Source organism: Anopheles coluzzii, chromosome 3, assembly GCF_943734685.1.
Source record: "Anopheles coluzzii chromosome 3, AcolN3, whole genome shotgun sequence".
Lineage (NCBI taxonomy): Eukaryota > Metazoa > Arthropoda > Insecta > Diptera > Culicidae > Anopheles > Anopheles coluzzii.
Window position 1 is genome coordinate 9,950,085 of NC_064671.1, and position 14,318 is coordinate 9,964,402.

At 45.9% G+C, this 14,318-nt stretch overlaps 2 protein-coding genes across 5 annotated transcripts in view; one reads left to right on the top strand and one right to left on the bottom strand.

The window, feature by feature from the left end:
• Positions 1 to 14,318, bottom strand: part of LOC120955273 (uncharacterized) — a 216,493-nt gene that overhangs the window by 143,588 nt on the left and 58,587 nt on the right. The window lies entirely within an intron of this gene.
• LOC120958322 (sodium-coupled monocarboxylate transporter 1-like) lies at positions 10,013 to 13,413 on the top strand. The gene is made up of 5 exons (XM_040381038.2): positions 10,013 to 10,480; positions 11,041 to 11,554; positions 11,621 to 11,711; positions 11,778 to 12,187; positions 12,261 to 13,413. The coding sequence occupies exons 2-5, from the start codon at positions 11,064 to 11,066 to the stop codon at positions 13,321 to 13,323; spliced, it is 2,055 nt and encodes a 684-aa protein (XP_040236972.2). The 5' UTR covers positions 10,013 to 10,480; positions 11,041 to 11,063; the 3' UTR covers positions 13,324 to 13,413.

Consider the following 14,318-nt stretch of genomic DNA (forward strand, 5'->3'; position numbering starts at 1 on the left):
AACTCCCGGTTATCACAAAACCCACACGCGCAGGTTTGGCGAAGAAGGTTGATAAAAGGCAAAAAGAAATAAACATAGACGGTCACAATAATAATACAAAAAAACAAACCTCTGCACCTGCAACCGTTACAAAATGTTTCTATTCTATTAGACTCGAGTGCCGCCGGGTGCATCTCGGAACCGTGGGAGCAATGGAGGGGCAACAAAAATCATTACAGCGTAATGCCGGAAGGATCGTGGATTCGTTAGTTGGTGGATTTTTTTTTATTTTGTTCTTTATTCTCCTTGCAGCAACACAATAAACTCGATGCATGTGTACATCCGGTTGGGAAAGGATTTTTTTTCCAGCTCACAGCACAGCAAAAAGTCAACCGACGGCACCAACGAACGCTACCAAACGACGCGGTCGTCCTCTCGCGAATGGATAGCGTGGCGCGTACCGTGCCAGCCAGGAAATCTAGTTAACAGCTAGACAAGGAGAAGAAAAATAATCCCAAACCAGCGTTGTTTCCCTTTCCACTCTGCGTTCCTCTGCTACCTCACCTATTGCTGCTGATGCTGACGATGGTGGTGGTGATGATGTTTGCTTTATTAAAGTGTTACTCACCGAGGCCACGACCACGAGGGGTTTTCGCCTCCATTCGCAGTCGCCGCATGTCGCCTCCCATATTAAGATGATAAAAGGTTAATATCATGCATTATTTATTATCATTGCTGGGCACCGTACCATGCGGAAGTGCATCGTGCGAAAACGGCAACAGAGAGACAGAGAGACAGAGGGGCAGACAGACGAGGGGAAAGCTTTATGGTGCAGACGGAAGGTGAAATGTTTTATCGCTTCCGACCCATTCGCCGTCCATTTATCGGACACATAGTTTATGATATTTAATAAATAGACGATAGCTGGAAGAAGGATCTGATCTCGTCGCCCAGATACACCCGAAAGGAAGGGAGTGTTCTTAATTAAGGAAAGCAACTAGGAACCGGTTCACTGCAGACACTGGAAGCTGGAAAGCGAGCTATGTCTTGGGTTGATTGTTTTTAGTTTCTTTTCTTTCTCAGCTTTTGGAGACAGAGCTTTGTGAAGTGGACCTGTGGGAGCCCATGACAGGTTATAAAGGGGACGTGGGATGCCGTTGCATCAAAACTGCCCATAAAAACGTTGCAATATATCATTATCCCCGTGCGTAGGAAGTTAATTGTTTTTTTTTTCCTCCGTATTAAACGTGGGAGGAATTTATATGAGCGTTTGATTAGATTGTGTTGTGTGGTGAGCACGAGAACCTTGAACAATTAATAAGAAGCACAACTTTATTTAATTGGTAACCTTAGCTGAGGGTTATTGTTACACCGTGGCAGCTTTATGCTGACAGAATAACGCCTAAATGTGTGCAATATCATTCCATGCATGTTACTTTGTATTGCTTTTGCGTACATAGCATACTTTTAGGCGTTTTATGTCCTAACGCTGTATACATTTCGGCTTTATTAAACTCGCCTTGTTCATACATTTCAGATGCATCTCTCCATCAACGACGATTGACTTTGGTCACATTATGAGGTGTCATAAACATAACCAAAGCTAATCCGGCCCATAAACGGGGAAGAAAAATACACCATCTCAACTTGTGCAATGCATTGATAAACTTACGCCAATAATGACCACCCATCAGTCGTACCCAAACGTGCACAAGCATTTGCACAACACCACACCATCCCGCCAGTGGCCAACATCAAATGTCGACATTCCCTGCCCTATTCCCTCAACCCGCACTGCTGCGGCAAGGCTAATGATTTAACAAGCTTCCCTGTTTATTATGTAGCTCGCAGCTTCAAATGTGCAGGGTGAAAGCGAACGAAAACAACATTCCGAAGATAACTCTAATGGCATTTATCATCACACGCGCGCGCGCTCCCCTCTATTCTTCGACTCGCCTTGTGCTCAGTTTGTCGGAAATGGAATCGCAAATTTACCCACGCTCCCTGCTCCTCCTGTGCCAAAAACAGGGAACCCACAATGGCCAGCAAGCAGGACAAATGGTGTTGCGATAGTGGAAACATGATGTACGATGTGGCCACGAATCCGGTCCGTTTGCTGCCATGCGGCCCATTCTGCTATTATCATGCGCGTTTCATCTGCCCCCGCCCCATCCACCTCCGGGGAGGTATGTAGCGCAACACTGCGTGTTTTCCGAGCGCTGGGTAGGCCTTTGTTGCGCGGGAAAAGCGGGAAAGAGCTCAACTGTTGCCACGGCAAACACCGACCGATTCCAGCTTCCATCGTACATCATCTCATCTCTGATAAGGCAAGCGGAAAAAAGTCGTTAAAAGAGCACGAAAATGGTCAAAATTAGGCACGAGACTCGAACGAATGGGTAGAGTAGATGGGGAAGGTAGTGGTAGGTCCTGTGGGAGGGAAGCAAACGGGAGCGTGTGGGATGAGCATTCTGGGGAAAATGGTATTTTTCTCCCTTGTCTATCTGTTATTGTTTCACTGTTGCTCGAAGAACGGGGCACCTCTCGGTCGGTGAAGAGTGGGGACAAAGGGAAAGAAGCACACAACATAACAAATAGCCTTGACGTATTATGTTTACGGATGATGATAATTTGTTTTCTTTAAGAAGGACACGTCTCGGGAGACCGGTGACGAGGTCCCAGTGCGACGAAAGCTGCTCCATACGTGGCTTTAAAAGACGGCGAGCGTGTAATAGGCTTATCCTTCAGGAAACCCAGCCCTGGGTATGAGCTTCCCGGTAGCGGAGATGTTTTCTGGGAAGGTTGAGACAATGTTTGTCGATGCATACCGCTGCATGGTGAATAGTAATATGTTCATTAATTATGTCACAATAAATGAAAGTGGAGAACAGAAAACATAAGAAGATACACAAAACGACGAGACTACGAGAGTTTTAAATTTTAAAGCATCTCAATGACGTCATCGGTATAAAAGCGCCTAAATGTATGGAATTACTCCAACAATAGCTGATTGATAGCTTATTTTAAGCTATATTGTAGATCAATTCACATGAAATAATCCTAAATATGAACTTAATAAATACTTCCAACAAACTTTATAAGACTATTACCCAAAAATGATCTTATACAAACACTAATACACCATTTTAGGCGTTAAATAGGCACTTGAACGTTCCCTCTTCACATTCAAACCATCCCCAAAACAATCATTCCATCTATAATCGAATGTTGTTGATTTCAATTTCGCTTCCTTTCTTCTACCCCGGACGTGTGGGCAAAAGAAATCAATTAGAAGCAAACACTTTATGATTCCCATCGGAACGCTTGAGGCCGGAATCATCCCACCAAATAAAATAACGAAAAAATAGCCCTTAACATTCCCCGGGAAGGATTCGGTCCTGATTGGCCGGGGTTAAAGATTGGCCCGAGAAAGAGAAACGAAACTTTTAGCTTACGTGCCTTCGCCCTACAATCAAACCCGTCGATTTCCCATTATTAATCTTCCTAAACGATTCATTACCAACCCCGGGCCCTCCGGGCTGCATGTATCGAACCTCGAGATGCTGGTCCGGCCGCGAGGGTTGAAGGAAGCGGTCACTCCTGCTGGACATTCGAACAGTTTCGAAAGAAAAGCAAAAAGGGGACCAGAAAAAAGAAATCGACTATAAAAATGCTTTTGCTACTTGTGTGTGTGTGTGTGTGTGTGTGTGTGTGTGTGTGTGTGTGTGTGCAACGCATTCAAGCCCGCACAGCTTCCCGGATGATTTTGAAGAAGTGTCATTTTCGTGCGTCCTTTTCCGCTCCCCCCAAACGCTCGATTGTGTTTCCTTTTTTTTATTTCAACCGTGCCGGATTAGCTTTGATTTCTTCCCAACAGACATAAACAACAGAGCACCGAAACCCCTTTTTCCAAGCTCCAACCCTAGCGCCTTGCCGATGGCCATAAAACAGCAACACCGAGTTGAATCCCTTTGTCCGCAAGGAGAGAGGAGTGAAAGCAAATCAAGGAATTTATATTCCGCCACCGTTTTTACGGTCCCCGGAATCGGAGGCGGAAATAAAAACGCAAGAAAACACATCACTTTTATGCTCGCTTTACCGACGTGTGCCCGGCGTTTCGAATGCTCCGATGCGAACAGGGCGCTTATGGTGACGATGATGATCATTGGCAATGTGGTAACGTGGTCGCACCATGGATATACGCCCTTTATTTTATTCGTCCAGCATTCCAGCAGCAGCAGCGGCAGCAGCATCATGCGTGGAACCATGCGTCAAGGGACCGATTTCGTGGTGATGGGAAAAAGATACTCCGGCAAGTGTTTGAGCGGAAAAGGGGCCGAAAAAAACAACAACAACCACGACGACGACGGTATCAAACACACCTTCAAACCGTGCAGTCACCGGGAAACCGGGATCTACCTAAAAGAGCCAAAACAAGGTACACTAAAAAAAAGAAAAAAGCCATGGTAGTCGAATCATAAAAACTCATGCTGCGTGATGAAGTGTACGCCTGGTGTGTGGTGCGCGCGTATCGGGATACACACGCGCGTGCAGTTCCGGGGGAAAAATCTCAACCTCACAGGCTACCCATTTTGAGCAGAAACTACTACTACTAACACCGCTTCCTCTCGCGCGCTTACTGCTTGTGCAGGAGGGTGAAAATATACAAGTGAAAATACGACTCATGGGGGAGAAAAACAAGGATCCACTTGGGTTGGCTTTCTTCCCGGAAGCTGCCCGCCCGGTACAACACACTGAACGGGAACCGTTGGCAGGTTGGCAGGTGGAAGTGATTCGAAATCCCATCGAAATCAGTGCAGAAGCGTTTAAGTTTGAATTTACGACACTGCTGCGTACGCCCAGTGGTGATATAAAATAAATGTGAACAAGCGTCCCCGTTCGTTGCGCTGCCGTACCAGGGCGGACGGGGGTTTTTTCCGATACTCACGCCATTTTAAGCCATTCCGGGGGGAGATGCAGAGCTTTTGGCGAGTCGAACCTGGAATGTTCTGTTTGCTTGTTGCTGGAACGAAAAATCGCTAACGTCACTTCCTTAAAAAACACATACTTGCCCGCAAAGCTGATGAGTTTTGGGTAAACTTCTTTGCTGAATGCAAAAATAGAAACAATCACGCTTTGGCACATGCAAAAGACGAGCAAGAAACAAACTGCTTTTCCGCAACTGTGCAGCCGAGTGTGTGCCGAGCAAATGGACAATAAAATGAGAAAATTGTTTCTTCTCCTCTCCGCACCAACCCATACTCCCTCCTGGCATCCAGCAACAGCAACAGCATGCAGCTGCTCGCGTGTGTATTACCGTATGCAAATGGTTCGGAACTGGTTCGATGCACCTGATGACGTTTTTCTTGTTTTGTGGCGCATTTATATTGCCCTCGCCGTGTTTGAGGGCAGGGCGGGATTTGTTTTGGGGATTTTTGCTGAACGGGGCAAGAAATAAAGACGCTCAACGGTCGGTCGTTTGCGGAGGCGGCATGCATGCATGCATGTATAATAAGATTGTGTGATTGGGGAAGTGGAACTTTTGCTGGCCCTTAAGCGCAGTTTCTATTTTATGGAACGTTCAATTTGTGTTGTCTCTTGCGTAAGCGCTGTTGGCAGCTCCAGCGCGGGTTGCAGCTGATGCTTTTAGTGTTTGGTATTGCAGGGTAAAATAAAATAAAAGCCTGCTAGGAAGAAGTAATAAAATTGGGATGACATTATACACAATTGCCTAACTTTAGGCGCTGAATATTTGAGTACTTAATGCCATAGCTAGCAGCTATTTTCTACATTTTGCAATAGATTTTGAGTTAATTGGCCTGATTCAAACGTTCCAATCTTTCTCGAATAGTGCGTTCCTTAAGAATGATTCGCTGAGGATAATAAAAAATTCCTTTCAGCCTAAAGTTATGCATACCGGTCAACAGTATGCCCTTATAATCGCCTCAGAAGCTTCTTTTCAAACTTTATTCATTGCAATTCCTTCTTTTGCGACAATTTTTCATAAAGTTTCAACATCAATACATCATGTAAGAAAATTTGACTTGCATCTTTCACCTTCCTTCCGTATTCTTTTCCGCAGTAATAACGCCTCAATAAATCAACAGCCCAAAATCTGATGCTTAGAATATGTTAAAAATGATAAATCTCTTCCCCTTACAAGTCTCCAAAACAACGACCCGTTGGGCCCATGTTCCGCCATTTATTTAACTTGCCTCACGTAGCAAGTCCATCCCGATTGCCGAGAGACAGCCGCATCAATTCGATAATTTTGTTACATCCTGTAGGGCTCTGCCCCACTTACGAGGGGCCTTTTCCTTCCCTGTAGCAGTTTATCTGAGGGCGACCGAGGCAGAAACTCACATTTTGCCGAAACCGTGTGATGATGATAATCTGCCGCATTACAGTGTTCCTTTTTGATTGACTCACACTCCACTGTGCGGGCCGAAAAATTCAGCACGGGACTTCCCTGTTTGGAAATCCTGTTGAATTTTCCCTCCTGACCTAGATTTGCTCCTTACTTCAACGGGATGAGGGCTTCATCTTCTCTCTTCCACCGACGTTTTCAGCGCTTTCCGGAGTGCCATTTGGCTACGTCTGGTATGTCAAGCACCGAGCGCCGTTGAAATCTGACACGTCGTGCAGCAACACAGCCGACGGATGCGATGCCCGTATGACAGCGAACAAAGACAAGGAAGCAAGCGCGCTCGAAACAATGAAGCAAGCGGGGAGAGAGAGAGAGAGAGGGAGACAAAAAATGGGGAAAACAATTGCACTCATTTAAATTTTTCCACTTTTCGTGCGATTTTCCCAACCCTCCTGCTGCTGCTTCACTAAGTATGCCCGGGATTTACTTTTTCCACCGCTTTCCTTCCTTCCCTGCCGCCACACAGTGTGCTAATAGCGCGCACTCAAACGCGGTGTATGGCTTCGGTATGCCCAGGGATTGTCAGTTCACTTTTGTGCGCCCACTAAGTGCCCCGGCATCGGCTTCGTCAGCTCGGGATCACTGTCAGACGCTTGCAGGCTTTTCCAGCCTCGTTCGCCGTAAGTGAGCTGGGCAATAAAGCTAAGCCCCCTGCTACCACTTGCCACTTGCCGAGGGGTTTAAGTGACTGAACGGAAAATAAATAAAAAAGGATAAAGCCTGCCGTAACAGAGCAAAACAAAAAAAAAAAGAAGAAAGAAAGCAAGCTTGCAGTATCGGTGCTTTCTCGGTTTACCGTCGTTTGGTGGACGGTTTGCTTTGGACGGTTTACTTCCGTCAAAACCGCGATGCAAAAAGGGAGGAGACTGAGCTGTGGAATCTCATCACTTCATTACGCTCATTTGCAGTTAATTTCGACCCGCCTCGAAGCCCCCGCCCGAGCGGGATTTGGAAGTTGGCAGCCACTTTCGGAGGGAAGCGATACAATATTGATGAAAAGACAATTTACCTCAATGCTTTAAGCGGGGAAGCGTTTTCTTTTAAAGCAGTCTGCTTCTTTTAAGGAATCTTTCCGCCCTACCCGTTTTTCAAGACTGTCTCGACTTTAATTCGGGCACTCTGCCAGATTAATCCGCTCTTCCGACACAAAACCTCACTGCCAGCTAATGCAACCGCTCGCATGCCAACCCGCACAGCTACACACATGAATAGTTAACGCGAATGGGTTTAAAATAAATTAAAATTTACCATCCGCAAGCGCAGCGTGTACCCGTCACCATGCAACAAGCGTCGTAGGCTAATAATGGCATGGCTGTGCTTTTCTTAGCAAAAAACCCCCACTCCTGCTGCCTGCCAGCGTTGGGTAGGAAAAGCAATTTTCCACTGCTTACTTTTCCCAGCAAAGGGGTGCTTTACAAGCTTAATGCCATTTCGCTGTTCATTATTTCAGCATGCGAGGTGTGTGCGCTAGGTGCTTCAACAAGCGTGATATATCTTCATAAAGCAGTTGCTAGGAAACTGTTGGGGTTTTGTCTCTAGTGTCGGTGTGTGTGTTTTGTGTGTCCCACACACAACCCACAGCGAGACAGTAATTTATAAAGACATCAAAAATGAAAAGCTCTCGGGATTTTAGCGTATGCTCGGGTGTGTGAATGACACACACACAGCATAAGATAATCATTCTTAATATTCTTCTTTTACGAAACATGGTTTAGTGTATCGAAAAAGAAACGCACTGGCTTCGACCAGTTGTTACTTAAAGCAACAACGCAAAGGATATTCATAAAGAATTGCAGAAAGCTTCCATAAAACTTCACACAAGCAAGTGGGCATAAATCATTCATAACGGGTGCAGTGATTAATGCTGGCCACCATTATTCGGAAAACTCCCCGAATGAAATGGAAATGTTTCAGCTTCTGGGGTTTTAAAAATCCACTCCCCTACCAGACACACACACCCTCTAATGATGTTAACTCGGTGCGAAAGCGTGGGCTAGTGGACGATATTTAATTTGCAATAATTAATTAATAAATCACGCACAGCAAATCCAGCAACAGAATGGGGGCACCGGCTGCATTCGTTTGATCATGCCCAACGTCTGAAATGTATAAATACATGTATAAACATTTGATGTTTACTGAGCTCTTAACAAGCTCCAACAACACGCTGTGTGGCACTGTTTTCATAGTGCAAGAGGAAGTGAAGCTTAAAAAAGCAACGAATAATTTTGTCGCTTTTTTTGTTGTTGCATTATCGATGACATCGATCCGAAATAGAATGTTGATTTTCCTACAATACTTTGATTTGCGCGACTGTTGCTGCTGTTTAAATACGGTCGCCTAATTACTGCTGTTTGACAAGCACACCCCATATGGGCAACACATTAGCCGGGTATTAACCAGGGCACACATAATACCGACCATTTGTTTGATATTTCCTATCAAAGTCAGATCAAATCCCTTTCACCAAACACCATCTAGAAAAAGGGCGGGCGCTGGGAGCAATAAGGACATGAAAACATATTTGGTTTCATAATGAGCGATGAGGGTAAAAATTAAGCGTTAAATATTGATTCTTCCTGGCGCTTTGGGGCGGGGACTGTTCGATTCGAATGCAACGAGTTGATTTTCAATTATGCGTATTTGCCCCTGTGCGCCATGATGCAATCGTTCGTGGGTGTTTTTGCTGAGTTGTTTCCACCAAACGTGTCATGTTCGTTCCATCAAAGTGCAAAAGTGCACTTCAAAATGCAAATGATGCCAATCGTCGCTGGCAAAAAGTGTGCGCCGTGTTGCGGTCGAGCCCCGGGTGGTGGATGATGGTGGTCGGTGCCGGAATAATGGTGTCAAAATTGAATCGTTATTTAAACGTGCAATATTGAAAACGTCACGTCCCTGACTGGGCTGCGCTCCGAGTTCGACGGAATGTTCGACGAAGGCTAATTTTGTACAATTGGTTCGGACATATTTCACGCACGCGGGTTATCGGTTTAAAATGTTTTTCATGTTTCCTCCGTCTGTGTTTTTGAAGTTTCAATAATGAACGATACATTTATGAAACAGTTTTCAACTTCAGGTCAAGCTCTTGTCAAATGCGGTACAAATGTATACTTGAAGTTTCAAACAATCTTCGTAAAACAATCAGCCTAAAGGTATGCAATCCACCTGTCGAAAGAGTTATTTTAAGCCAACTATGTATTAATATACATTACTTTGACTATTTTTTCGTTATTATACTTTTTTCCTTTATACTTATTTGGGTCAGCCTAGTACTGTAATCCTCATGCAATCCTAATCAAGATTATATTTTCCTAACGGAATATCCAACAGTGGAAATTACCCATCCTCAAAAATGTACCGAAATCCTAAACAATCACTAACCGAGAGGTTCCATCATCACTATCTTGATCTTTACACAATGAACCAACACTACAAAGAACGCCACTCTCCGAGCGATCATAATGCTCTGGGAAGAATGTGGCGCTTCCCATCGCACGCACAGCATGATCTTCTTCACTTGCCGGACCGGTTGATAAGATGCATAACATTTGTTTGTATGCGTTCCACAATTGCGGTAAGTAGAGAAATGCCCATTTAGAAGGTTCATCGGTACGCCGAAACGGATCACTCAGTCGCTTGCTGGACGCAGGCCGCACTCAAGTTCTAGTCAGCTGATGCTAGTGTAATATTGCGATCGCGAGTAAACGTTCAATTCCTGAACCAAACCAGACTTAACCAACCGAATCCTAAAAAGTATCGGATGACAAACGAAAGAGCTCACGTCGAGCATCGCCGCGTGGATGTGAAATGATTTTGGTTTTATCTCAAACACCAGGCTTATCTGTGTTTGTACCGGCTGTCCGGCGTTTATCTTGCCGTCAGAAGATTTAGATGCAATTTATGTGCTCCCTTCCCGAAAGCTGCAACAATTGTGGAACGCTACCGACGAGGTGTTCAGTTCCATTGTAGTGCTCTGCTCGCAAGTAACCTTCCGCGAAGTCGCTGGATGGTTAGTGCAGTCAGTGTGTCGAACCGTGACGAGAAGTGATCTTTGGATAGTGATTTTTGGAACAAATTGTAAGTGTCACAGTGAAACAGTTGTATGTTTAAGTTCTTGTTTGCCTCTGTCCTTGACCTAAATTGCAACCTTATAAAATGGGCTTGAGTCTTCTATTGCGATATCAAGTACAAGCATGCACGCGCACAAATTAAGCTCAATTACCACAACACGCATTGAGGTACCGTGCCACAGTCCGGCAGTCCCGTGCGACTAATTCCGGTAACGTGCCGTCCGTTATTCTGCGCCAGCACTATCAATTGTGTGCTAAAAATACCAAACCAACAACCACCACGGATGATGATCCGCACTGATCCGGGGCACTTTATCCGCTCTGATTTATGGCAGTGACAACGCAAATCGTTGCTAGGTAGACATGAGCGCGCGCGCGCACTCTCGCACTTGTGATATCTGCCCAGCGGGCATTTGTTTTTGATCGGAACAACACGGTAGCACATGTCGACTACGTCACGTTTCTCTGTAAACATTTACCATCACGCCACCGAGGGCGGAAAACAGTCACTGCTTCCGGGAGTAATGGTTGATCTTGATTTTCTCATTTTGGTTTTATTGTATGTAGTGATCTAAAGGAAGTAGTTTACAATGGACGAGGAGTCAATCTTGCTGGAGGAGTCTAGCGTTGAGCTGGCTAGCGCCTCTAACATCGAGAGTACAGCTGCACCTTCCACCTTCAGCCCAGTAACGTTCGTTACACAGATTATTACCGAAACTACCAAGCTATTGATCGATTCGACGACCCAGAGTACGTCTACGATCGTTTCTTCTACAACCGGCCCACCAAGCACAGCAGCCATGGAAACTTCGACGATCACGCCCGAAACAACCGTAACGGATACGTCCACCGTCACCGCAACCGAAAGTATCTTAGCGACCAGCACAATGTCTACCATAACTGAGGCATTGCTATTCTCCGGGTTTGACTACACGATCTTCGCTCTGCTACTACTTCTTTCCACCTTCATCGGTGTGTACTTTGGCTTTCTGTCCAAGATCAAGCAGAACAACAAGAAGGAATATCTGCTCGGGGGTAAAACGATGAACAAATTCCCAGTATCAGCTTCTCTTATTGCAAGGTTAGTAGAACTGTCCCAGCATGCATAGGATCTTGTGAATCTTAAGCTGTCTACTTCTCCTCACAGTCACGTATCCGGGATTACAATGTTGGGAGTGCCTTCGGAGATGTACAGCCACGGAACGCAGTACTGGATGTTCATCATTCCTGCCTTTACGGTACGGCATCTCGGATACTTTGAAAGATCCTAAAAGCAAACTAACCTTCCGTTTCCCTTTGGACAGGTTGCACTCCTGATGAAAACGATCTATCTGCCAGTGTTCTACGATCTGCAGGTAACGTCCGCCTTCACCTATCTTGAACTGCGCTTCGACAAGTTCGTCCGTTCCGCGGCAAGTCTGGTGTACGCGCTCCAGTGCATCATCTACATCCCGATCGTGATCTACGTGCCGGCGCTTGCCTTCAGCCAGGTGACGGGCGTAAATCTTCACGTCATCACACCGATCATCTGTGTGATCTGCATTTTCTACACCACGGTCGGTGGACTGCGGGCTGTCGTGTGGACCGATACGCTACAGTTTGTGCTGATGATTGGAGCGTGCATTGCGGTGATTGTGTTGGGCATTAGCTCGGTCGGAGGTTTCATGGAGGTGTGGGAAGCAGCAGATCGTGGAAAGCGCCTTATCTTCTTCAAGTAAGAATATCCTGGACACTGGAAATTTATTATAAAGATACAAAACATGTTATTTCTTTCTTCTCTGAAACAGTATGGACCCTAACCCATTCGTTCGAACATCGTTCTGGACGGTTTGCTTCGGTCTGACGACCCTCTGGGTCTCCAACCTTGCAGTGAACCAGGGCTGCGTACAGCGCTTCCTAGCCGTGCCCGACCTCCGGGTGGCCAAAAACTCACTCATCATCTTCACCGCCGGGCTCATCTTCGTCAAGAGCTGCTCGTGCTTCATCGGCCTGCTGATCTACGCCAAGTACGAGTCGTGCGATCCCTACTCCACGCACAAGATCACCAAGATCGATCAAATCCTACCGTACTACATCATGGACGTTGGTAGCAAGATTCCCGGCCTACCCGGGCTTTTCGTGTCCGGTATCTTCTCCGCTGCCCTGTCGACCATGTCTTCCGTGCTGAACACGCTAGCCGGTACGATCTACGAAGACTTCATCCACCACCGGATGCCGAATGCAAGCGAGAAGAAGGCCAGCAACATCATGAAGATGTTGGTTGTGGTGTTGGGTTTTCTGGTGCTCGGGCTGGTGTTCGTGGCCGAACGGATGGGACAGGTGATGCACATTGCCATCTCGTCTTCCGGTGTCACTTCCGGTACGATGTTGGGCATGTTCACGGCCGGTATGATATCGCGGCGTATGAACACGAAGGGTATCATCAGTGCGGCCGTTGTGTCGATGGTGCTCACCGGGACGATTATGACCGGAGCTCAGCTTAATCCTAAACCTCCGATGCTTCCGCTACGCACGGATGGATGTGACGCTGGTGTTATCGCTAATGTAACCTCCATTTTGAGCAGCACGGTCCCGGAGACGGTCGAAGGTGACACTATTCCACTCATCTTTAAGCTAAGCTTTATGCACTACTCGCTTTTGGGGTTGATTACCTTCTTCGTGGTTGCGTTCGTGGTGAGTGAACTGACCGGTGGCGGTGACATCAGTGACGAACGGTTATTGGCACCGTTCCGCCGTAGCTCGAAAAAGCTCGAGAAGGAAATGACGCTGTTGAAGCACAACATCAAGTACGAGGAGATCGATATGGCGCTAAAGGAGCTACAGAAACCGTCGGATTTGGAAAAGAAATAGATGCTAGATATGGGGTCAAGCCGCAGTAATGTTAGAGTAAATAAAGCTAGCAAAATGGTACGTTAATTCATTGTAATTCATTTCCTGTCAGACTTTTGCATTATTTATTCCATTTTTTCCGTAAAAGTTTTTCTTTTTTCATCTCATCACTAAATGTAAATAATTTACACATTGCTTGTCGTTCATATTTTTATTTCAAAACTTTACCCGTTTCGGTCTCATCTCTTAGCTCATATTTTATTCGAATTTTCCTTCCCCATCGGTGTCGATGTTCGCTCAAACTTTCCCGGTGACGAGTTCCGTACGCCGACGACGACGACGTCGAGCTACTTATTATTCTCTGCGAGCATCTTGTCTTGTTATTCGCCCACGGTTTCACAAACGTCCTTTTCTTCGCCCCTCCCCCCCCCCTCCCCCCAGCATGCTTACGGTGTCCATTTTCCCTTTGGCCGGGGCTGGTGCGCCTCCCAGCAAAGCTTCCAAACGGTCGGGGGGACTTTCCCGGGCTCACGTTGCTCACGTTCGTAAAATTGTACATTCACAGCACATAAGTCATTTTGGCATTTTTTTGTGTTCATTGCGTTTCGTTTTTCGCATTCCTGCCTGTTTTTCCTCCGTGGAGCGTGGAGGTGGAAAAGGGGGGGGGATGTATAAAGCGCGCCGGTACGAACAATACGTGGTGCAGTTCGCAAACTCGAAAGCCATCACGGACGCGTAAGCGCAAGTAAACTTTCAACCCATTCGATGCTGTCGCGTAGCCTAGCAGGGGGATGTTTTGAGTTATTTTTGTCTGAAACGGAATGAAAAGTACCTGGTGGTGTTTTTTTACGCTAAAAAAGGTATTTTTATTTTGTTTTATGTTTCATTTTTATTGAAGAGTACAACTTCAAGTCCAAAATCGTTTTAATGCAACATTATTTGATATTTTAAACGCTATACTTACTTCCTTTAAGCTGCTTCAATTTCCTTATCGTTCTACCCCTAACATACAAACT

Excerpts from the sequence above, each read along its gene's own strand:
- LOC120958322 (XM_040381038.2), top strand. The coding sequence starts at position 11,064 with ATGGACGAGGAGTCAATCTTGCTGGAGGAGTCTAGCGTTGAGCTGGCT. Across the intron at positions 11,712-11,777 it reads TCATCATTCCTGCCTTTACG|GTTGCACTCCTGATGAAAAC; the intron begins GTACGGCATCTC and ends CCCTTTGGACAG. Across the intron at positions 12,188-12,260 it reads AAGCGCCTTATCTTCTTCAA|TATGGACCCTAACCCATTCG; the intron begins GTAAGAATATCC and ends TCTCTGAAACAG.